Raw genomic sequence first — 25,445 nt, 5'->3', positions numbered from 1 at the left:
TTAACGGTCTAGTGGTTGCCTCAGACAGTATGAGAGTTAACGTGTACCCGGAAGTATGAGCTGATGCTGCTGAATAAAGGATTCAGAGAAATGGAGACAGACGCGTCGCTATGATTTTAGCAAGACACTTGCTGTGAGTACCGCTCCTAGTTTCCCTGTGTTTTGGTGTTTGATTACCGGCTGTGCCCTGTTTACTCTCCCTCAAACTTGTGCGTCTGTCCTTTCATATAGATCCTTGTCACCGCCCAGCCCTACATCTAGTATCCTGCGTTTGTTGTGGCTGCTTCTTGAGAAATAACCTGCGCTGACATCTAGAATCACTTAATTGATTCAATCGATTCAGAAGCTGTGGTATCACTGAGTCTCTGCTGCCACGCTGATCAGATCAGGGTTTTCTACACCGGAGGGTTTCCATGCGACCATTCAAACTCTGTGGGCAATTGTCCTGTCACTGTTTGAAGAGTTGCAGAGGGATTTCTCCTATACTTCAAACTGGTACATATTCTGCAATCTGGTCAGTGCCTGTGGTATATTTAGTTCCCTGATATAGTGCATGCTATCCCAGACCCGATTCTCCTACCTTCAAATGATGTCCCTGTGTCTTCTGATGAAACTACCTTGTCCAGACAACCTGTTAACTCTGGATCAGGGAACAATGCTTCACTCATGCCCTCAGAAGTTGAATTTAGCAGCTTGACTCCTGAGGTCATAGAATTTGGTCACCTAGACCAAAGGTGCATGGAAATTTTCAAGGAAGCATGCAAGCCTAACGCAGGCACTGCTATTTAAAGAAATGGAAACATTGTGTGTTGTGGTGCAGATCAGTCTCTTAATCCAACTGGCTGTTCACCGTCCAATATAGTCAACTTCCTGCTCTATCTACTTTACTCCGGATTAGTCTTTAACTCAAAAACACCTAGCAGCTCTCTGCCTACACCATGTCTCAAAGTAAAATTGGGTGGTGAAAGGTGCCTGTAGTTAAGGCTTTCATGGAAGGCGTTAAAAAACTGTACCCTCCGATTTCTAATACTACGCCCGGCTGGGACCCCAATATCGTACTCGCAAGGCTCATGGGTGGGGGGGCCCCTTTCAGCCTATGCACAAAGCCAGCCTTACACATCTGACATACAAAAACTGCCTTCCGTTGCCTCAATCGGAAGGGGGAGTGAACTACAAGCCATATCAGTACAAGACCCCTTTGTAGTTGTACACAAGGACAATGATTCTGCTATGCACCGATCCTCACCAAAGTTCATATGTAAATTCCACGTAAATCAAACAATAGAACTACCTGCGTTTTTCAAAAACCCCACAAACGCAGCAGAAAAAAGCCTTCATACACTGGATGTACGGAGAGCGGTCATGGTCTACTCTCAATAGACTAAACCTATCAGGAAAAACAGACCATTTTCTTGTGTCTGTAGCTGCTGTGAGATAAGGGGACCCTATCTCTAAAGCAGCAATTTCTAAATGAATAGTCAGCTGCATCCAACTTTATTCTCTAGCTAGGAGAACGTTGCCATTTAAGCTTAGCACACACTCCACTCGAGGCACGGGAGCAACTCTAGCCTTTATAGCAAATGTACCCCTAGATGCCATTTGCAAGGCTGCCACTTGGAGTTCAGTACACACTTTCACCCAACATGAATGTCTGGACATACACTCTAGGGGTGATACACAGGTGGGACAAGCAGTGCTGAAATCTCTTTGCAGCACTACTTTCTAACAACCCACTACCTTCTACAAGTACTGCTCTCTAATCTATGCAAAGCATGTGATTCTAAGCAGATCCACAAGCCTCAGAAGGGATGCATAACTCACCGTAATCGTATTTCTGATGGTTGTATCTGCTTAGATTCACATGCACCCGCCCTTCATCCCCTCTTGGAGTAGGTGCCTGAGAAAAAAGTTTTGATCTTTCCCACCTCATAGTCTCTACCTACAATCCACGCTTACAACTTACACTCCCTCTTTTCACAAACAAATAATCTGAGGGACCTCTACACGTGAGGGATCCTGGGTACAGGGTACGTGACAGTAGGGATAGTGTTACAGTCACGCCTTGGCGACATCCCTTTTTGAACTTCGAAAAACGTCATGTGCAATACTCTGCAGCTTCCACTAGATGCCAAAGCATGTGAATCGAAGCAGATGCAAGCATCAGAAATACGATTACGGTGAGTAATGTATCCCATATACAGCCCCTGTAGCCACTGCTATACAACCACAATACCCCCACTCCAAAATACTGAAAGGAAGGGTAATGGTTAGTGTTAGGACTGATTTTTCTATACTCTGGCCTGGTGGACCTAGAATTGTGACTGGGACAACTTTGGGAGCTGTAGCCCTACCAGTTCAAGGTAGGTGGACGAGTGATGTAGGCAGGTCTCAAGAGGAGGTGAGCTTGTAAGGGGTCCACAATGAGCACACACAGTGAAACGTCAGGGTACGCACTTAGACAATCAGTTATAAAACTACTTATTTATTTATGGCCATGCAACACTGAGACAAATGACTACCAACAGGTAATATGATCACGCAACACTAATAATAGATACATATATACAATCACTGGAGTAGGGCAAGATGCATATAAAGACCTCTGTGACGGAAGGTGAGTATTAGTATAAGCACTACAGGTCCACAGGGATACAACACTAGCTTCAGAAGCCCATCCCTAAAATGTATGGTGCCTTGTGCCCAAAGGTTCACCAAAGTACCATAGAGGTAGGGTCTCTGGGGACCAATGAACAGTTCCAAGTGTTGGGGGACAAGCAGTGACAAAGCCAAACCAATACAAAAGTTATCAAAACTTTTAAAAGGGAGATAGGGGTCCAGGTAAGTATCACTACAACTCACCCCCTGTATCCAGATTCTTCGTAGGACTCGTCAGGTCTGCTGAAGAGGGTCCGGGGTCGATTTTTCCCACCATCAGCGTCATCCCCTGATCACCAGGGGCCGCAGGTTCGAGCACTTCTCCGGTTGGCGACTAATGCTTGTGAAAGGTCTTCCAGTTGAAAAATGCAAAAGAACTCTATGAAGGGCCCTGCTCAGGACAGTACTGTGCAAATCCTAAGGGCATAGATATTCCTTGGAATTTTCTTTCCAAGTTAAAACAACTTGGGTGCGGGTCCCAGACTCGCAAAACACCTGGTATACTCTCCTGCCTGGTTCTCTTGTACAATTCCTTATGGGTGCAAATCTCAGATATGCAGCTCACCTGATATACTATCCTGTCAGGACTGTATGTAGCAATCTTTCTCAATCATTTCCAGGGGGCACAGGTCTTCCCCAAGTTACTTTATGGCAAAGAACTCTGACAATGAAGATGGTGATTCCAATGAAGATTACTCTTCCCCACTCTAGGCAACCACTTCACTCTTTGTGGGTCTCTTTCACTCCTTTTCGGCATCCCATTGTTCCCTCTGGGTTTACCGATTACATATGCACTCTTTCAATCCACTATGTATTTGGGTACTCGCCTCGTTATCTCCCGGACTCGAACGGCTTTCCCCAGTCAGCGGCACAGAGCGTTCTCGCTCCTTGCAGTGGATGGAAGCCCGTCCTGGCTTCCAGTTCCCGCTTCCTTCTTAATCTGGTGATTCTACAGTCAACAGACATTGCTTCACTACGTGGCTGGTCTGGATGTTGCCTCTGCAACTCTCTTCTCAATGGCAGTGCTCTGCAGCAATGACTCTCGGTCCCTTCTGCTTCTCCATTTGCCTTATCGTCCAGCAGTGCTTGGGTCGGCTCCCTCTCTCGCCGCCTCAACTCGTCTGCCTTTGGGGTTCGCTCCCGGATTGGTACACCGTTTGCTCTGCACTGCAACCTGCATCTCATTGGTCTCCAAACCTATAATTGGAAATGAAAGCTCTCCTTTTTCTTGCAGCTGCTGATTTAAACTCCTGCTTCCAGGCTGGAAAATGTCTTGGACCAATCACATTCTTCACAACACTAGACTGGGCATTATGGTTCACACTTTATCATGGCAGTCCTCGTCTCAGTACATGTTGTTTTACTAGGTGTAAAATGGTAATAAGTTTTGTCAACTTTTGCAGGACGCTGAAGGGGATTATCGCAATATGCCATCAAGGCATCAGGCATTGAGAGCATATCCCTAAAAGTAAAGGTGGGGATAGCATGTCTCGTCAGATGCCTGACCATCCATCTGAGGGCTGCCTCCCCTCATGTAATCCTCCCTCGCATAGCCACCCCCAGGGTCACGATCAGGTAGTGGCTGCCGTCCCCTGGCCACACGAGGAGAGGCTACCTCTGGAAAAGTAGTGATGACATTGAATTCATCACAATTGTAAAGCGCTCTGTTGCATACCAAAGCTAGGTTTGTGGTCCATAAATACCCTAATAACATTCCAGAAGACCGCAGTAAATGGACCAGCATTGTTTTCATCACAGAGATCCCAGCCCATCCAATGTGGAGGACCAGTAGGAGAATGAGGACAGCCCAGGAAGGACGTCCAGCAGCAGCATGGCCAAACTTGGTCCCTAAGGTGTTACCTTGAGACCAAAGAGAGGGACCTGGATAAGTGGGGGATAATATCCAGTTAAAGCAATCTAAATGAACATGTGGAATCCCCTCCCTGAAGGGCTTCTGCAAGGTAGATATGTCGTACTCCCCTAATGATATATTTTATTTATATTGCGCTCATACATGAGTGTTTCAGAGTGCGAGGTGGTACACCAGCACCTCAGCAAGACAATTCCTCTACCAGGCAAGTGAAACCTGCATGGATCAGTTAGGGTCTCCCAAATCTAGCCCTTCAATCACACATGGGGTCCTAAACAATGATGAGCCCACACTACAATAGCGGGTGCAAGACTGCGTTTCCAGTGAGGCCATGTTTGCACAATGGCCATTTTAGGCCCGCCTCATGATCTAACTAAACAAGGGAATGGTTCAAAAAACAAATGGCCGAGGACAGGATTTAAAAAATAAATTGGCACTCCAGGGGCTACCAAACAAGTACATTGAACTACTAAATTGGCTTGTGCCCCTTTTGAAGCCGAAACTAAGTTGCAGTTGCTACTGGCTTACTCCCTAAAATCAATGTAGGATGATGAAATTATCGTAGGGCCAAAATGGGGCGGGGGGGCTTAAAAAGCACCACTGTCCCAGCAGTTATATGGGCTACTAGAGGATCATACATTAAAAGGGGGTTCCAGTGGCAAGCAGACTGCAGAAGTTCCTCTGACTACATGAATAAGCCAGATATCCTACAAACCAAAGGGGGGGGTGTCAAAAAGCTTAGGGGTCGTATAAAATGGGACCGTAAAACTCCCGAAAATGAAATTCTATTACAATACCAAGGTCCTCCTCAAAGTTTATGTCCAAATTCCATGTTAATCAGTCAGTTTAGTTTCAAGCTTTTTTCAAAAACAGTGTCCAGGTCAGAAAGATAATTACATACATGTGTGTGATGTATGTAGAGCAGTTCTGTTCTGCATGGACCACACCAAGCAATGTGGAAAAACAAACCATTTTTCTTTTGCCTCTGGTCAAGAAGGCGATCCTGTAAGTCCAGCATTGTCAAATGGATCATAGGTTCAGTACTAAGGTGCCACACTTGTGGGAAATAATTTTCCAACACCACCAAGGATAGCCTCCAAATTAGGTACAGGACCAACACTAGCGTTCCTAGGGAATGTCCCTTTGGACACAATTGCAAATCTGCAACCTGGTGTTAAGTACACACGTTTACAAAACACTATGCAGACAATGGCAGATTGACAGGTGGGTCACGCAGTTCAGCTTGATTTTTCTGGCGTGTCCTTTACACTCGGATCATAGCATGTGAATCTAAATAGATTCACAAGCCCCAGAAGACACATTACTTACAACAGTAATAGTCATTCTGGAGCTTGTATCTTTTACAAATCACATGCACCCACCCAGCCTTCCTGTGCTGAAGAATAGATGGCTCTGCCATAAACGCAGCATGATGCGCCTTAGGGTTGCACCCTGCTCTGACTTAAACATACATGGAAAACAAACTATCTGAGGGCTTGAGGCTTTGTGGATGCCTGCACACATTGGATAGGGATACTATGACAGGAATGTTCTTCTTGATACCTACATTTTATTTTTGAAGTAAGCAACTTGTAATGCTCTGAATCAACCACTAGATGGAAGAATATATAAAGCATGCAATTCTAAACAGATACATGTTCCAGAAAGACTGACTTCTTTGTTCTGTTATAGTTTAATGCCTCTGGTGTTAAAATAAGTGTATATTTACCTGTGTGTAGACAGTCTAATGCCTGTCTTTATGCACTTGCGCGTTCTCAATGTCACTGGGCCTTCTTAAGATTGTTGTTTTTGTTCTCCCTAGTTCCCCTCCCTTGCCTTGTCGCGCTCTGAAACAGTTGTGTATGAGCACAATATAAATAATCAATAATGCCTGGGAAACAGGTTTACATGTTAACTGTAATACTCGCCCAGGTCCCTTTAATCCTTCTGGCCTGGTCACTCTACCACGTGAGAGTATGGTTGGATTTTTCTGGAGGTCTGCTAAGGTTGGCTTCCCAGAATTCTATACCGGTAGTTCTGAAAAAATGTCCTAACAGGAAGCAATGTACGCTGAACATTGGTATGAGTTACAGGTATAAATTAGACTGTCGCAAGTGACCAGAATCCTTGCAGAATAGCATCTAGTACCATCATGCCATTTAGGGTAGCAGTGAATAATTATGTTAAGTTATTGGGAACATTGCTCAAAGGTGTGGGGCTTCTGTAGGGGCTGTTGTCTAGAGATACACTTCTGGGCTGTCGGGGGGGGGGGGGGGGGAATATATGGGTGTGAAGAAGGTACTCCTTGAAGAGCAGGCTTGTGCTTTATTTTCTGAAATGCAACAAAGCAACGTGTTCCAAATTGGTTTGTATAGTACTCGCTGCTTTCCAGAATGGAGGCAAATTACTGTTGAGATTGTTGCACCTTTAGAACCTTTGTAACCTTCTCATTCCTATATTCTTCCCCAGAACTTGATAACACAGATGGTGCCAAACTATTCAGCAAGCAGCCTGGCAGAATTCAGAGAGTGGCCCGTGGCTCTGGTGTCTCCACCAGGGATGTGCAGGAGCTTCTGACACAGTACACCAAGTTTGCACAGATGGTGAAAAAGATGGGTGGCATCAAAGGTCTCTTCAAAGGTGAGCACAGCAATCCTCATACCTTTTTAATATGCTGCAGAACACATATACATTCCCCCTAGCCCTTTCCCGGGATCCGCCCTTTACCCCAAGCAGTAGGTGCATTGCTCCCAGGTCTTTTGCTGAATTCTCATTTACCCCTGAAGCGTGTTAGCCCGCATCCCTTCCCCTTGCTCAATATCCCCAGTCAATGAATTGCTCAAACTCTCAATTTACCCCCTCCTCAGTGTGCATATTCCCAGCCCTTCTCATTAACGTCCTTTCTTCGTCTGCAGTGTGTGCACAGCCCCAACCCTTCTCCTAAACACTCTCTTCCCCAGCTGATTGTTCACCACCCCCGGTGTGTGCACAGACGTAGCCCTTCTCTTTAACCCCCTCTTCCCCTACGGCGAATGAACAACCCCAAATCTTGTCCTTGCCACCCTCTTCTACAGTGTGCGCATATCCCATGCTCTTCGTCATTAACCCCTCTCTTCCCCTTTGGTGTGAGTATAGGCCTAGCCCTTCTCCCTTTCCCCACCGTTTCACCTACTATGTGCATAACCCGAGCCCTCTTTCCCCTACGCTGTGTGCAAACCCAAGCCCTTCTCTGTATCCCCCTTTTCACCTCGGGGGTGTGCATTCCCCAAGCTGCTCACTTGACACTCTTCCTCAGTGTGAGGCTTTCTAAAGCACTTCTTCTTTTACTCCCTATTCCCTAGCTCTTTTCTTCAACTGTCCTCCTGTGTGTGCATTCCTCTTGCTCTCTTCTATGGATGGCACCTGAGCTAACCCCGTTTATAACCAACTTTGTTAATAAATCATTGCTGTCTGGGATTATTCCAGAAAGCTTAAAGCTTTCTATTGTCTCACCCCTGTTGAGAAAACCTTCATTGGATGCAGAGGTGCTACAAAACTATCCGCGTATCGCGGGACTCCCTTGGCCAGCAAAGATTCTCGAGAAGGTGGTCACTCATCAACTTCAGGAGTTCGTTGTACAGGAATCACTATAAGACAAATACCAGTCAGGATTCCGACCAAAATATGAAACCGAGACTGCCCTCCTAGTTGTACAAGATGAATTACTGAAGGCCGCGGACCAAGGAGAGCTCACACTCCTGGTAATGTTAGATCTGTCCGCGGCCTTTGATACAGTAAATCACGATATTCTCTTGGAACGACTACAGGAGATAGCAAGAGTCTCTGATGCAGCATTAAACTGGTTTAGGTCTTTCGTGACCAATCGCCGGCAGCGTGTGAGACTGGGAGAATTTTTGTCGGATCTTATCCATCTGAGCTGTGGAGTTCCCCAGGGATCGTCCCTGTCTCCACTGCTATTTAATTTGTATATCCGACCTCTTCTGGAAATCCTGAGACGCTATGGACTGGACTTCCATTCCTATGCTGACACGCAAACATTTGTACAAATTACACATTTTCAAGAAGCATTCAACAAATTGGAGCAATGTCTGGTAGAAGTGAGCAATTGGATGTCAAACAACTATCTTACAGCTTAATGCTGCCAAGATGGAACTTGTACTGTTCGGTCCTAAGCATTGTCTGACGACTGCCAAGAAATTGCCGGTTCCGAAATTGCTGGGGAAAAAACTTGATATATGTATCAAAGATACAAAATTTGGGATGCATGTGGCAGGAGGATCTTGGCAGTGAAGCACAGGTGGGAGCCAAGACCAAAGCCGTCCATTTTGTTCTGAGACTACTACGCCAGGCACTTCCTTACATCCCTAAAGAGAATCATGCTTCGGTAGTTGGGGCACTTACCAGTGCCCATCTTGACTACTGTAATAGTCAACTGCTAGGCATTCCTTCTAAACAGCTTCAGCGGCTCCAGGGAGCTCAGAATGCGGCTGTTAAAATGATTTTTAAACTACATAAATCAATTCATGTGTCTCCATATCGCCGGGAGCTACATTGGCTCTCAATTGCTGACCGCATCAAATTCAAGACCGCCTGTATTGTCTTTAAATGTGTAAACGACATTGCCCCTTTGTATTTAAGGGAGCTAATTCAACTATCAGCCTGCGAGACAATTGCGCTCTAGTAATAGCCACCTCCTGATCATTCCTCATTCTACTTATGTATCTCGAGGTCACAGAGGATTTGCTGTCTTCGGCCCCAGGCTGTGGAATTTGCTGCCGCTACAGTTTAGGACCATGAGTTCTCTTACAATTCCGCCGAGCACTGAAAAGTTTCCTCTTTAGGTAGATGACCCCCGTTGCTTGGGGATCCTAAATGTCATCGTACTATCTACCCAGTCCTTATCACCTGCGCCAATATATGATTAAGTTTGTTATGTGCGCTCTACAAATGCAAAAAATCAAATCACAATCATCCCTCTGGTGGGCATGTTCCCGCAGTGCTGCCCCTCATTACTCTTTTATTCCATGATTCTCCCCCTGACCGCAACACATCCCACCAGGGCGTGGATCACAATGCTTTCTTTGAATTCACTCTATCCCACAGTGTGCGTTCACTTGGTTGTTATCGAGAGCCCACCTCCACGAAGTATGTGCATTCTCCCATTACTTTTCCTGATAATGTCCTCCCTCTGCTGTGTGTTTATTCCCCCATTCCTTTTCCCGATTTCTCTTATTTCCACAGTGTATGCTTTAATTTCCTGATTTCCCGCACCCACCTTTTTCTCCACAATGTGTCTGTGTCCTTACCGCCCTTCCTTGCCCTGAACACCCCCAACCCTCTGCTCCAACCCACTTACCTAGCCCAGGCCTCCTATTCCCCCCCCCCCTTTCCCTTGTCCGGACCTACCCCTCATTCCCTTTTCTGGACTCCCACTACCACCCCTTCCCTTGTCCGAACAGTGCCACTTCCCTTGTCTACATTCAAACCTGCCGCCCCTTTCTCTTTGACTGGGCTCCCCCCACCATCCCCTTGTCCAGACCAACTTTCCCTTATACAGATGCTCGTCTATTCCTCATTCCCTTGTCAGAACCACCCCCCTCTTTTCCTTATCCCATCTCCCCAACCTTGTTTGCCCATAGTGTATCTAAATGCTCCAGCCCTTTTTCTGATCAGTCTCCCCTCTAAGGTATCACTGCCCCTTTAGTGGTCTGTCGTCTCACATTCATTTTTTTAAATCGCACACTGCTTCTGGCCTAATCATCTGTTTGTAATGCTTAAAATGTGGGTACTCCCGCATTCTTTTGATATCGGGGGGGGGGGACACTATCAAATGGGAGACTTGTATATCAAAAAGAAAAGGATATGTCAACTTCCCCTTCTTATAGTCCGAGTCTCAACAGATCAGATCCATAATCTGAATAGTTCACGGATTGTTTAGACCACCACTCTGTTATTGAAATTAGACATCGTCATTTATTTTAGTACATAATCTACAACATTAAAAAAGGCCTTCAAACAAGTTCTATACATTTTAGCCTAATGACAAATATTTCCAAGCCTGTGCAAGAGCACTTACACTCTTAGAGTTGTCAGTGCACCATACTATTGGCACCAAGTGCCACAGAGAGAAAACAATCAAGCCACATATAAAAAAGGATTATTGGAAAAACGGAAAATAGTCTGAACTACTGTTGATCTATATTGCGGATTCACCCATTCAGGGAGGACCTCGCCTCAAGGGCGATTGGTTATACCTGCATAATTAAATTCAACAATTGTCTACAGAGACAGCTGTTTCTTCTTTAATGTTTTAATACAGCCTCTCTGTATCGCTGTACCACATTATTTTGGGGTATGTCTAATGTTAACAATCCAAAAAGAACACCCTTATAATGCTTGAAGGTTAAAGGAGAGAGAAAACACAAGATGGTGGCAGTTACCTCAGATCTAGTCGACATATGTTTCGGCCATACCAACTCCTACAGGTCACCCTCACAGTGCTGTTGGTCTGGTTGATTAGGGCCGTCTTCAGGACAGAAAAATGTATTCACATGTAGTATATACTTCTCAAATTCACAATTTTTTGCAAGATACTCTTTATTTTACTCCTAGAAAAACATGGTGCCGTCTGGCTGTTCACTGGATATTCAATTCAAATGATGTGGTCATTCATCATACCTTCGGCTTTTAATCCAGAATACCTTTTGTTCTTGTTCTATTGCCGTTCCAAGAGGTACTGCGTCTTTAGGCGGACTCAATTTCCCTCGAAATTGAGTCTTCCTAAAGACGCAGTACCTCTTAAAACTGTTGCTGCTACCGACACACGATAGGAGTGGTCCAACTACTTTGAGACGGTGGGCGCAACTGCGAGCCCCTACGAACAGCCTTAGAAAATAACCACGGCTTACGACACTGTGTGGTACGGCAATAGAACAAGAACAAAAGCTATTCCGGATTAAAAGCCGAAGGTATGATGAATGACCACATCATTTGAATTGAATATCCAGAATGCAGCCAGGCAGCGCCATGTTATAAACGTCCCGAAGAAATCTGAAAAAAATTGTGACTTTGGGAAGTATATACTACATGTGAATCAATCTTTCTGTCCTGAAGACGGCCCTAATCAACCAGACCAACAGCACTGTGATGGTGATCTGTAGGAGTTGGTATGGCCGAAACATAGTTCGACTATATCTGAGGAAACTGCCACCATCTTGTGTTTTCTCTCTCCTTGAACCTACTTCAAGCATTATAAGGGTGTTCTTTTTGGATTGGTAACATTAGACACACTCCAAAATAATGTGGTACAGTGATACAGAGAGGCTGTATGAAAACATTAAAGAAGAAACAGCTGTCTCTGTAGACAATAATTGTTGAATTTAATTATGCAGGTATAACCATCGCCCTTGAGGCGAGGTCCTCCCTGAATGGGTGAATCCGCAATATAGATTAACAGTAGTTCAGACTGTTTTCCCTTTTCCCGATAATCCTTTTTTATGTGGTTTGATTGTTTTCTCTCTGTGGCACTTGGTGCCAATAGTATGGTGCACTGACACCTCTAAGAGTGTAAGTGCTCTTGCACAGGCTTAGAAATATGTCATTAGGCTAAAATGTATAGGGCTTGTTTGAAGGCCTTTTTTAATGTTGTATAATATATACTAAAATAAATGACTGTCTAATTTCAATAACAAAGTGGTGGTCTAAACAATCCGTGAACTATTCAGATTATGGATCTGATCTGTTGAGACTCAGGGGACTATAAGAAGGGGAAGTTGACCTATCCTTTTCTTTCTGATACTTATCGTCTTTTTGTACATTCCTATACATTGGCACCGGCTTCTTGTTCCTTAGCATGATTCACCTTATGCATTTGCAGCTGTTTTGATCTGATCCGTTTTATGTTTTTGTGTGCACAGTGTAACATGCCTAATGAGCTTCTTCTGTAGTGCATTGCGTTCCACCTGCAAGTGTGTATGCTCCTCCTTTCCTTAGGAGTGCCGCCTTCTGTAGATCCTCAAGTATAGCCCAGCCTAGAGCGCACTCTTACCTCCCACCAATTTTAGTCTTTGTGGGTGGGACTGCCCTGTTGTGCTAGTCCTGAAAGCTCTTTTGGGTGACTGTGTGACTACAAGGTTCTTCTTTGTACCTACTATCAGTCACCTGTTCTGTGAGGGATCTCTGAAGAAACCATTGCTACATTAAATGAACCCTGCTGGATACTTACCATTGGAACTGGTTGTGTGCAAGTATCTTTCTTCAGCGCGACCCTCGCCTTCAGCCAGAGTGCTTGAGCCACATTTCCAGCTCTACTTTGCTACTTGGCACATGAATTATTCCACATGGAGCCGGATTGTCTCCACTCGAATGCTCATATATTGTCCCTTCTCGTTCTAGGTGGCGACATGTCCAAGAATGTGAACCCCTCGCAGATGGCCAAGCTTAACCAGCAGATGGCAAAAATGATGGACCCCCGTGTTCTGCATCACATGGGTGAGTGCTGAGATCCAAGGTGTGAGGGCAATCCCTGTGTTGGACAGCAGCAGGCCATCTTCTAGGCAAATGGAGTGGTTTGCCAACAGTGGCTCTAATAGGTCTTTCTGAAACAATGGACCATCTGGTAGCTTTGTCGTTTTTACCCTCGTACACTTCCTGTTTTCCTTACAGAGCAATATGCTGCTGACACCTTTTAGAAATTGGACAATTTGAAGCTCGTGAGCCCAAGCTCCAGAATAGCCTTCCCTCTTTGAGATACCAGTCCTGGCTTTTTAGGTTTGGAATCTGGTAATTGTGAATCTACAAGTATGACCCTGCAGATTGATTGCAGTTAAAAACTCTGGGCTGGTAGACTTTCTTACAGTGGACATGGGACAGTTTGAGGTCTGTAATATGTATGAGGCAGAGAGTTGCTGGCGGGCCGCTTTTTAACCTTTTAGATAATGTGGAACCTTGAAGAATAGGGCAGGTTTCCTCATTTGGCCTCCTGTACTGGAAATGGTACCTATGGCTGTGAAGTGGCCTAATAAATAACGCAAAGGTTGTGATGGGCCTAATCCAAGAACCTCCACGGTGGCCTCTTTAGGCAGCAGGGACCTTGTCACAGAAAACGGTTGCATTTCCTACCAGCTGGCACACCCAGTAACCGAGGCCATGTTTTAATAGGCACAAAGTCTGGACTCTATTACATTGATTACTCCTCTTGCTTGGATATCGCCTGGGTCTACAGAAGGAACTCAGGTGATCAAACGCACACAGGTGAGGGAGGTGCATGGCTTTCTGCAGTGCAGAGTAAAAGTGGATCAGAGATTTGGAGATCTCTTTAAGTTATTCAGGAGGGAGGGATATCTTAGGCGGGTATGTGTTGGAAAATGTTGGAAAGTAGCATTTTGCTGGGAGGGAGATGTTTTTAAGGGAATATCTGCCACTATATCAAGGGGTGTTCCAGTGTCATGGTCTTATCTGACCACCATTATACTCTTGCCCCACCCCGGCACCTGTAGATAACTCCCAAAGTCTGTCTGTCTCTTCAAGACACTATCCTCTCTCAGCAGATCAGTCGATGGAAATGGCAAGCCAAGTTGGGCAAATGCAAGTGACCCTGCATTTAATCGAGGGCTTGATTTTGAGTTCTAGTGATGGGATGAAAGCAGTTATTTCCCCATGGTGCTGAAATATACGTCCAGCGGCTGCAGTGATTGAGCAACGGGAGGTGATTGGATACTGTTCTGTTGATCAGAGCCTGAGCCACTGATCTATTTTTGTAGAATTGCCCCCAAAACTTGACTTGTAGCCATCCTCTCCCGCTGCTCTTAGATAGTGCTGGCACCCTTCTGCCAGTGTTTAATGGTGGTGGGAGGATAGCACGGACTCTGCAAGTTTGCAGGACTAGCTCTTTCTAAATGGAGGCTCAGGGGTGTAGGGATGCTTGGAAAGACGAGGAGCTGAGTGCAAAATAACCCCATGTCCAAAGCCACAGAACCAAAGCTTTACCACCTCTTCCGCATCCCGTTTCACAGTGGGACATTTTGCCAATGTTGAACCTTCCCTGCCTTGGCAAAATGATGAAAGCTCCCCCACTCTCACACAGTGAGGGGCAGGATGTTTGTGTTTTTCTGTGGTGCAGTGTGTGAGCAAATAGTTGAATCAGTCTGCTGGGGTCCAACGCAGAATTGTCAGCCCATTGAGATGGAAAGTGAGACTAATTGTGCAAGGGTCCTCAGGGGAGTAGATAATGCTAAGTGTTTGGGAGTGTAGGCACAGTAGCAGGTTCCATCTTGGAATGGTCGTTGTGGTCAGAGTTGTGAGGGATCTGTTGGGAGTTGTCGGGTGGGCTGTTGGGACTGGTTCAGTTGGGGACTGTGTAGGAGTTTGCAACAGTTGTGTGTGTCTTTTCTAGGCCAAGAGAAGTTATTTTGGGGCGTTTACTAATTGGTTGCATATAAAGTGCTTTTGCCAGCGCAAAAGAACGTTTGTGGGCATTGGAGCAGGATGGTGCAGGACACAGAAGATGGCAACATGTTCTGTCCCTCGGTGAGGACTTGAGGCCTGATGCACCAAAGAGGCGAGGTGCAGCTCATTGCAGTGACTGTACTAAATTTTACAGCAGCAATCCCCTTCCATTTGCTAGGGCCAGTAAGGCAAAGCTGTGGCAAGGCATACACAGCTGCATGAGCAATACACCATGAGCTAGGTTTTAGGTATGTCCTACCATGTACAAAATTCCTTGCAGGCACGTTGGCCTGAATGGGACAATAGACCTCCACATGTGCGTTCAGTGTCCCACTCTCTCAAAAAGGGAGAACAATCACAACACCACAAAGAGGTGTTATTGAGGAGGGGGGTCGTTGTGGTGGAAGGGAGGGGTGGCAGTAGCAGACCCTGAAGAAGTCTGCCTTCCTAGAACCTGTTGCAGCTTGGAGGTGGTTGGTGGTAGCAAAGTAGAAGCAATGCACGATGGCTAGCGCCCATTTTGTAAAAGGTTACTTGCTGCGCTCGACAAACCAATATTTGATGCTTTCTCAATGCCTGTTCGGTTGCTTGACACTGGTACACTTTGTTGCAAGTTGCAAATAAAATGGCCCATTCTCTTTTGAATTGCACGGTGTCACAATGCATGTCTGTTATACACGGTGATGAGCTCTGCTGCTGCTACAGTTCCTACTGCTGTGACTGCACTGGCTTGCAAAGCAACTCAGTATTTCTGGCTTTAAATGGCCCTTACAACCCACCAAAGTGCACTGGGTGAACTTTGTCATCCGTATGAATACGAGTGGTCTCTCCCACACAGGTGTGGACCATAGTCACAGTAGCCCTTGGAAAGGTTGGTTTTTGGGAGGTGAAGCCTCCATGTCCTGGCTGACTTTTAACCATCTTGCCTTATCTCTGCAGGAGGCATGGCAGGACTCCAGTCGATGATGAGGCAGTTCCAGCAAGGTGCCGCCGGCAACATGAAAGGCATGATGGGATTTAACAACATGTGAGCCATCAGGCCCACTCGACAGACTGTTAGAAATATCTCCAGGGTTTCATGAAAGGCCTTCTTGCACCTGCCTCGTTGACACCAGGGCACAAAAGTGAGGTGCAGCCAGTGCCAAGCCACCAGCTACCCGGTTTCTCCACAATGGTTAAAAACTCTGCTGCTCTCCCGGGTTCACATCTAGTTTGGCTCGCAACGAGAGCCTTCCCCTTCCCCCCATCTGGGGACGTTCTCTTTAAGTTTGTAAGACAGCAAATAAAACTTCAAAAAATGACTGTGTAAAAAGGAATAGTTTAAAAGACATTCGGTTTTAATTGCTTGTATCCATTGACAAAAATGGTTGTAAATGAAAAGGATATTTGTTCTACAGTGATGCGTGGGCTCTTTGCGATAGGAATGATGTAAAATAAATGTCTAATGATTGGAAGCGGTGAACTCCATGCAGCTCATCGGGGTTCAGGGTCTCACCTCATGATTGTTGCGAGGTGCTCAGTAAAAGAGGCTACGCTGTCCTCATCCAGTGAAGTATTCTATTGGTCTGGGTCATGAAACGCTGCTCAGAATGTGGGCATTGAAAATGGTTCTTCAAGGAGGACTGACCTACGATCCACAACCATGGTGACCTTGAGGTAAATGATGATGATGATGATGATGACGATGATGCAGCATTTTCTGAATATGTATTTCTCTGATTTACAAGTAAAGGGGCACACTTTGCCATTGAGGCGGGGGAACAACCCATCTACCCCTAGTCCTGACCCATGCTTGCCAGTGTCTTTCCTCCTACTCAGCCCCCATCGCCACCACATCCTCTTCTTTTTCTCGCCCACCAGACTGTTGACCTCTGGCAGGTCACTAGAGCTGCTATTGGCTTGTGGGGAGTCTATAGGATTGTCCGCTTCTGCTTGGCTCCCAAAGTTACGATCATGCCTAGTTTTCCCAGCTGAGGCAGCTGCCAGTCGATGTAGGATAGTAGGTGAGGTATAATCTTTGGTTCTCCCAGATTTCTGTCCACTTTGTGGAAATAAAGGTGCAGTGTCTGCTTGGGGCTCCAATGCACCACTAGTTTAGTGACATTCTGATCCATTCTTCTTGGGTCATCTTCATGGAGATCACCAACAAAAAACGGATTGGAGTAAAACTTGGTTTCATTTAAAAATGTCCCTACTGTATAACCACAAATGGCGAAATTTGTTTTATTAATAAAGTTGTATTTTGGTACCAAATGATGGCTACACCCTGCACGTGTTATTATACTGCATAACATGAATTGCTCTTACCTTGGGTCTAGTGTGAGGATGAGTACTGCAAACATATATGTAAGCTACGCTCATTTAATGCACTCTTACTCCACCAGAGAACTAAGAAAGTCAGGCCTAGTGAATGCACGGGTGATCCCCGAATGCTTGCTTTTCCGGGCATAGCTTCACAGGAATCCAGCACTCACGCCCATCTTCTATACAAAATGATCCTCTACTTATAGACATAGTCTGTACTATCTTAAAGGGACCCCACGCAGAGTGTAGTTAAGAAAATGGGGCCTCTTGTGTTTTCCTGGCCAAGCTTTCTGGAGGTTTCCTCTTCCACTACTGTGGGTCCTGTAGCGCCTTTGCTGAGAACAGAGTACAGTTTCAGTGTGGAACCTGCACAGCTGCGCAAACACTCCTTCAGCCTGCACCCCTATCCCCCACCCTGTCTTCTGCATGCCTACCCTGATTACAGGCTTATCGTATGCAGTGTCCCCATAAATATAAATCAAGAATACTGTGGTAGCTGTAGAAAAAAATAAAAGCCTTTATGCAGGCCCCACCACTCCAGTGCATTTAGTAGATTCCATCTGACCATTCCTTTTGTCCACTAATACGAACTGAAAGCTTTTCTTCCCAGGACATGTTTCCTTGCTGGTTCTCGGTTTGGCAATTTATGCCTCAACAGTACAGCTTCAAATGATACTCTAGTCGCCTCAGCAGGTCTCTGTGGTGGACCCACACTATGTGTATCCTGCCTGGTTGTTGTTAACTTTGATTGTTTGTGTTTCTGGCCCTCAATAATCTGTGCTCTTGGATACACAGCCTCCGCCTCCATTGGCTGGAAAGCAATGAAAACCTGAATGACACTTTCCTCCAATTCATGATCTTTGGTGACTTGTTCCTCCAGACTTCCTGTCTGCACAGGTTATTTTGATTGCAGTGCTGGGCGGCGGTTGCTCCAGAGCTTGTGGAAAAGTGATATTTGCAGTTTTATTCCTGCTACCTGGCTGGCATTCAGAACAATGCAGGTTCTGCACTCTGGACTTTGAGTCAGTGCAGCCGTGGCTACCATTGAATCTCTGAGAAACGGAAGGACCAGGCAGGTTCCCATACGACAGCTACTGGAGGCTCTTCATCGAGTCTGAATCAGCAGTATCAAGTTCTTCTAGAGAATGACAGGCTGTACAAGCTCAATGGCACAAGAAAGCCCTTTGGGGCCACCTCCATGTCTGAAGAGATGTCCCAGTCTGGGCCGCCTAACCTGACCAAATTTCATGCGTCTTGCTTTTAGGCAAAGCTCTGCTTTCTCTTTTGGACCAGGGTCTGTTCTCCATGCAAAGTCTGGGCTGCCCCTTCTACACTGATTAACTGCCCCGCCTATTAAGTAGCAGGAATCTACCCACTGCTGGTATGACTTGCATCACAACTGCCAGGAATACAGTTGTGCTCACAGTGCTTGGACCCCGAGCCCAGCCATACAAGTAAGCAGACACTTATACTCCCTCAAAACAGACAAGTACCCCCAACAGAAAAGGGAGGAAAAATACTCCCAACGAAAAGGGCAGCATATATAGATGCCTGCCCCCTCCTTCCATGACACAGATCCATGGATACCCTATTATGGTTTATTACATCCCAAGGGGTATTGCGTATCCCTTCCCCATAACCATCCATCAAGATAATATTGAGTCTTGCATGCTGCAGTCCTTTGATGGTATGACTCTTGCCTCGCCAGCAGACCGCGTATCCAGACGAGAACCTGAAGATCACAACACAATGCCCAGAAACCTGTAGTGTCCCACCAGGCTCCATCCTCTCCCCTGACGAGTTCAAACCCTACAAAGAGCCTCTTGGATCCCTCATGGTCCAATACATCATCAAAATCCACCAGTATGCTGATGACATGCAGATATACCTGAAGGTCAACTACTCCGAAGACATTCACCAACTGAAACACTGCCTTGACACCATTCAAGCCTAGATGCCCAGTGCCTACCTGAAACTCAACTCTTGTCAAAACAGAGTTCATTCTTTTCACAGGCCCCACCATACGTTACAAACTGAAGGACAGCTGTCCCCAATGGCTTTGTCGACCTAGTGCAAAGTCCCTTTGCTTCACCTTTCATTGTGAACTCTCAAAGTACACATCGCCAAGAAGACAAAAACAAGGTATCTGCTCTCACTCCGGCACCAAATTCGAATCTTCATCCTCACCTTGGACGTGAGATCCATTGTCTAGACCCTGGTGATCCCCAACCTGGATGCTGGCAACATCCTCCTGGCATGCGTCTCAGCCCCAACTCTAGCCCCTCTGAGGGCTGTCCCGCATACCTCATGGCAGGAATGAAGAAGCTCGACCACATGTCCTCTCAGCTCACAAGGAATTATACTGGTTACCCTTCCAAGCTCGTATCGCCTTCAAGACCGCTTTTATTGCCTACAAAGCTCCAATGTCCAAGACGCCATCCTACTTACCTGAAAAGATCACCATCTTATGAGGTCATCGCAATACCAGTAGCCAAGAAATTGCCAGACTACAATGCAACAAGAGCAAGAAGAAAAATATCATAAAACAAGCATTCTCCTGCTATGCTCTCACTCTTCGGAAACAACCTTCCTGCCAACATCAGACTGGTCTCTCATGCCTGGGATTCAAGAAAGATCCAAAGACCCTGCTCTTCAAGGAACATTTCACTGACAAATGAAAGCCATAGACTGAGTTTCCAGTAACCCACTGTACAAACTGTATACCCCCATCCGTGAGAGGGGTGGTGACTCTGTAGCTAGAATGAGACAGACCTACCTAATGAAGCGAGCTTGATGGTCAATGTGCGAGTCAAACCCTTTCATGGCGGCAGAGCGGGATGGACATAGTGTGAGGAAAACGAAATGCCAGAACTTGCCCAGCAAGGAACAACCTTGAAACCCTTGGTTGAATGGAGAAACCGCAGGTAAGGCTGCTTTCCCACACCCATTGTACACTGATTGCCTAAACCCTCAGACAGTTTTCGAAGATGGTGGTTCCCGTTTACTATCAAGGAGGAGGAGTGATAACATAAAACGTCACTTGTGGACACGGAGCGTCGCGGAGTGTGAGCAGTGTTGCCTTGTGTTCCCTTGGGTTGCAGAGGATGGCGAGTGCCACCACGAATGAGCCAGGCTTTTTCCAGTTGGTATGGGCCCCGGCCGACCCACCATTCATCCGCAGACGAGATTACAACTCTGCCGTTGCAATACCGGAATGCCACAATTGACGTCGGGGGGGATCGACGATTGGAGCGATCCGAAGGTGAACAAGTGTGCATGAACTGAATGGAATGAGCCACGCGTGTGCATTCAATAAAAGAAAGTTGTCACTCTCAACACTCTGAAAAGCCCATGCCTAAACGAGCACTGCAGTATGCTTCTTTCGACTCCCTGACACCACATCCATCCAATGTTATTACAACAAAGGACCGATGTGAGGTCTCAGAACATACATATAAAATGGTCTCAAAGTCCATAACCTCCAGTGCGGCAACTAGTGGGGGGGAGTCTTGGTAGATAATGAAGTGGCTAACAGGAGGATTCCAATGCTACGGGTGTTAGCATGGCGAGCAGTCGGGGCTGAGCATGCCATTAAAGACTCTGAGCAAGGGTGTGTAAGTCATCACACTAGTGAAAATGAGCTGGAAACGCCGAAGAACGCTGGCACCTAAAATGGATACTGCCGCCAGAGACATCGGAACTGAAATAAATTGTAGTGACCTAAGCACAATGCCGGTGAGCCAGTCTACAGCTCTGACGTGCGCACATGAAAGTGAAACAAAGATTATCACAACACCAAAAGAACACAGGGCTCTACTGAATACTGTGACTACGGTGTCTAAATCAACTGCAGATGGTGAAGCAGCCGATAACTCTATTGAACTGGTCGAACCAACTTTAATGCTATTACCAACTACAAGATATAAGAAATAAACAGATATAATGTTGCAAATCCAAATCCATCACCTCAACTATTCAAATCTAAACACAAAGGGTATGAAGGTGGTTTGTGATGTAGATTTGGTGCAATTTTCAAAGCTGATACAGCCAATGGATAAACAACAACCATAGGTCTTGATGGATGAGGTTTTTGATTCGGCATTCTCTCGATTATGCCCATTGACGTCACAGGAAGACGAGGCTAAGGAGAGTAGCTGTAATCAAGATGAACAGAGCCCAAGTCAACGCTGCAATTCATTAATTTAACACGGCTAAATGACAAAATGAACAGTACGATGCGAAACACTTAAACTAGAGATTTAACTGGAGATGTAAACATGCCCCTGCAATCGGCGAATGTTGAGAAACATGTTGCAGTATAATTGAAAGCACAAATCCAGACAAACGTCCACAAAAACAAAGAAGAGTTGAATGCAGCTCTTCCCTGCAAATCCACTGCTCTCAACAGAGAATTAAAAATGTGACAAAATATGCCACACGTGGAGGTAGACACAAAAAAACAGACGTCAAAGTAATTTTTGACGCTGTAATGATGATTTTGTTGCTTTCAGCAAGGACTCTTCTGATTACTCTTTCATAGAGCGGGATTATCCAAAAATTAGAAGGTTGCTCCCGGTGCATAGTCCTGCAAACCGAAATAATGACAGCGAAATGACAGAAAAAGGGATTAAAGAACTCATCCCCAACATAATGTCCACGTTGACAATTGCAGTCTCACCATTTCTAATAATGTATGAGTAAATTAATGATAATCTCAAGGACCAAAGTACTCTCGCATTGATGAATTCCAAATTGGTCAACATTGAATTAGAGCTAAATTGTATGAAAACACAAGTTACTGATGAAAATCAAAAATCTGTGTTAACAGTAAGCCTATTAAGAGACCAACTAAAAAATAATACAGAGGACAAATGGCTTCACGCTGAAGTGGCTAGGAAAGCCTTGATAATAAAACATGATAAACCAGATAGAGGATTAAGTAGCTCAAGAACCCTACAAGATCCCAGGAGACTAAGGGCTTCGTCACGAGTCTGGCAGTAACCCTTAAATGCGGCGGTAGCGCTATTACCGCCGCATTTAAGGGTCCGCCAGATCATGACCTTGGCGGATTTTCCCCCAGCTCTCAGTTGGGGGGAAATTGGCGGCAAATTTGCCAATTTCTGGCGTGTTTACCGCCAGCGGGAAATCCGCCTGCGGTAATAGCGCAAATTTTCCCCATTGGGTCCAATGGAGAATGAGGAATTCCCGAATGGGCCCAATGGGAATGGGCAATAACCGTTCCGCCAAACCCGTGATCCGGCGCTAATAGCGCTGGGAGGTTTGGCGGTAGGGCTATTAGCGCCAGCGCTAATAGCGCCGGCTTTACCGCCCAACTCGTGATGAGGCCCTAAGTCACCACATTGAGCACGCACATGGAGAGTCAATGTGAAATATTAAACAACTGTGATGAAAATGGACTCCTGAAATTAAGATCAGAAGACGAAATCCATAAATATGGCAACATCTGGTGAAAAGGGCCTGACATTGCCAAATCAAACAAGAACTCATAATTTGGTGGGGGATGAACCCTGTATCAGACCCTCAACCTCTGCAAATGCTGAAGGGCTTCTTGGTAATCCGATAAATATTGAAAGGAAAAGCGTGGACACCTACACCACATGTCAAGAAAACTATGCTATTTTTTTAGAAGAAAAAGCATCGCCCCAAAAAACAAGAGAAAACCTTGCCACAAGGAAAGAAACCCAAAAATCTATCAAAAGCCAAGTGTCAAAACGCAAATAACTCGCACACATTTTTACAAAATATTAAGTCCCTAAACATGACGATTCAAACAGCGCCCTCGCAAGAAACAACCTTGCCCAATGTGTCAACTGCGCCAATAAATGCAGCTCATTCGCAAGATAAAAATAAAATGATGCAGCTGAAGATCATAGACGTGCAGAAATCAAACGACGACAATCTAATGATGGAGATGCTAAACCTGTCCTCATACGAAACCGAGGAAGAAGGGGAAGAGGATAACGCTGGTCACGATGGGAGTGAGACCATTTGCCTTGATTCTGAAGAGAAATATGCCCATGAAGTTAACTGCATTAGAATGGAACCCCTTGAAGACCCTGAAAAGAGAGTATGTAAAATTATCTCAAACTCTGCAACCAAGACGGGCCCTGTTAATGATTAGAAGAGTAGTAGCAGAGAGCCTTCCAGATTTTTAACTATTGCTGAAAGGAGAGCGCAAATAGAAGCACAAAATGTAATGAAAGATCTGTAGGCCGGTTCACAAACTATAAAAGATCAGAAAATGATCTAGAGGTACATTCTCCCGTCAAAATGCAAATCATGAAGCGTCTATCAAAATGATGTAGATAAATCGGAGCCCAAAAACAACACTCGTGTAACATGGAGTGATGATAAACAAATCTCAACTCCTAACCTATGCAAATAAGAAAGTTTTGTTAAAACTATTGTCTGGTGCTAGAACGCATTTTACCTGCTAAGGATGGCCTTATTTTGAATAGGAAAAATGTCCTGCGATTAATGCACCATGTAGCAATTCTGAAAACGATTGTTTCAGATCATAGTAAAACTGTGGAATTCATTGACGAAGCAATGTATGATCGCGTTCTGCTACATATTCAATCGAAAACAATTAGCAACATGCTACTCAATGCGGTGTCTGATATCAACCCATTGGGATTTGACATATTAGATGTCAAAATAGATAATAATGGGTTGGAAGTTCAGCACCCTCTAAGCCACAATGACAATAAAGAGCATCAGACAACATTTCTTGAGGGGAAAGGGTTTATGGAAGGTTTCGCTACAGGTCCAGATGAGAATGAGAACAAATGTCGATTGAAGACTACAGGTGCCAAACGCACTTGAGCTTGTGGGCAGGATCCTCCTATGCACGAGCAGATGAGAATAACTATTGCTGAGTGCAATAAAGGTGGAGAAAGTATTGCAAAACTACATCAAACCAAGTCAGTTGACGAAGATAATTGGCATTGGATTGCAGGTGTGCTAGGTGGTCGAAATCACAGTTAATGCCAACCAGATCCAATGAAATTGATTATTCAGATGTCCAAATCCCCTGGTGTTTTAAGTGCCCATCTGTTTAATAATACATCAGCGGAACTAAAATCATTGGACATATGTCTCCAAGAAACCTGGCTGTGACTTTCTGTTCTTTTAATTGCAGGCTGTAAATCCTGCAATTAAAAGAACAAAGGGCCATCCAATTGCTGAATTGATCACTTTTTTTTTAAACATGGATGTCGTGTAATCAGTACAAATAACCAATCTCCCTACATACAACTAACAACAATTGAGGTATCCAATCAATTGAGAGATCTTAGGGGGGAAAACAAATACACATTTAAATGTTTACTGGCAGCACCAGGGGCAGTCTCATTTGTCGACTAGATATTTGAGATAATTGACAGCATCTTGTCCACAGAAGTATGTCCAAACATTATACTCTGTGGAGATAACTATTTAATGTGTCAAGTTGGAGTCCGTTGAAAGGCAGAAAGCTGCAAAGAGCAACTACAAAAGGAAATTAATATCTCAATGGGTGGAAGAAATGGAGGCCAGAGATCTGTCTCTACTGAATGGAAATACTGTGGGTGATATTCACCCACGGGCAACGTGGAGAAGAAACAACCACAAATCTGTACTAGATAACTTATTTGTTTCAGAAGTCGCAAAAAAAATCAATACCCTGAGTGTGAGCAGTATGAATCAGAGTGATCACAATCTTGTAAACAATTACATTGCTCGGCTCAACAAACAATTCTAGACCTGCATGGAATACATCATTAATTGTAGAACCCAATAGAAATAGGTTGAAGATCGATGCATTTAAGGTGAATAACATCACAAGAGTTCTCCAACAAGCTCTAAACAAGAAGAGCGGTGATAAAGTTGAGTATTGCACTTTGTTAGAACAATATACAGAGCAGTCTGGAGGCTCACGTAACAAGGTATTCAAAAGGCGGCATGTCTGACATTGAAATTCTAATAAAGAAGTGAGAACTTTAAAAATTATTTGATCAATTATGTATTCTAATAATAAAACCTGTGTAATGGAGAAACAAAAAAGCCAAACGGAAGTATAAGAATTGGTTAACCTCCCACAAATGCATAATGGAACAACAGGATGCAGAATCCATGATGAGCATACTTTCCCAAAAAAATTCGAGTTTTG

At 45.0% G+C, this 25,445-nt stretch overlaps 1 protein-coding gene across 2 annotated transcripts in view; it reads left to right on the top strand.

Moving 5' to 3' along the window:
- Nucleotides 1-25,445, top strand: part of SRP54 (signal recognition particle 54) — a 607,474-nt gene that overhangs the window by 425,503 nt on the left and 156,526 nt on the right. Inside the window, exons 14-16 of one of the 2 annotated variants that reach the window (XM_069638448.1) lie at nucleotides 6,995-7,165; nucleotides 12,920-13,015; nucleotides 15,911-17,224. In XM_069638448.1, coding sequence (XP_069494549.1) covers nucleotides 6,995-7,165; nucleotides 12,920-13,015; nucleotides 15,911-16,002 — 359 coding nt within the window. In that variant the 3' untranslated portion in view covers nucleotides 16,003-17,224. Of the gene's footprint in view, nucleotides 1-6,994; nucleotides 7,166-12,919; nucleotides 13,016-15,910; nucleotides 17,225-25,445 lie in introns of those variants that run through there. The other variant, XM_069638449.1, reaches the window with a different exon arrangement.

The sequence above is a fragment of the Ambystoma mexicanum genome, chromosome 14, assembly GCF_040938575.1.
Source record: "Ambystoma mexicanum isolate Mex_15411 chromosome 14, UKY_AmexF1_1, whole genome shotgun sequence".
Taxonomy (NCBI): Eukaryota; Metazoa; Chordata; class Amphibia; order Caudata; family Ambystomatidae; genus Ambystoma; species Ambystoma mexicanum.
This window is presented reverse-complemented; position numbering and strand designations above follow the sequence as displayed.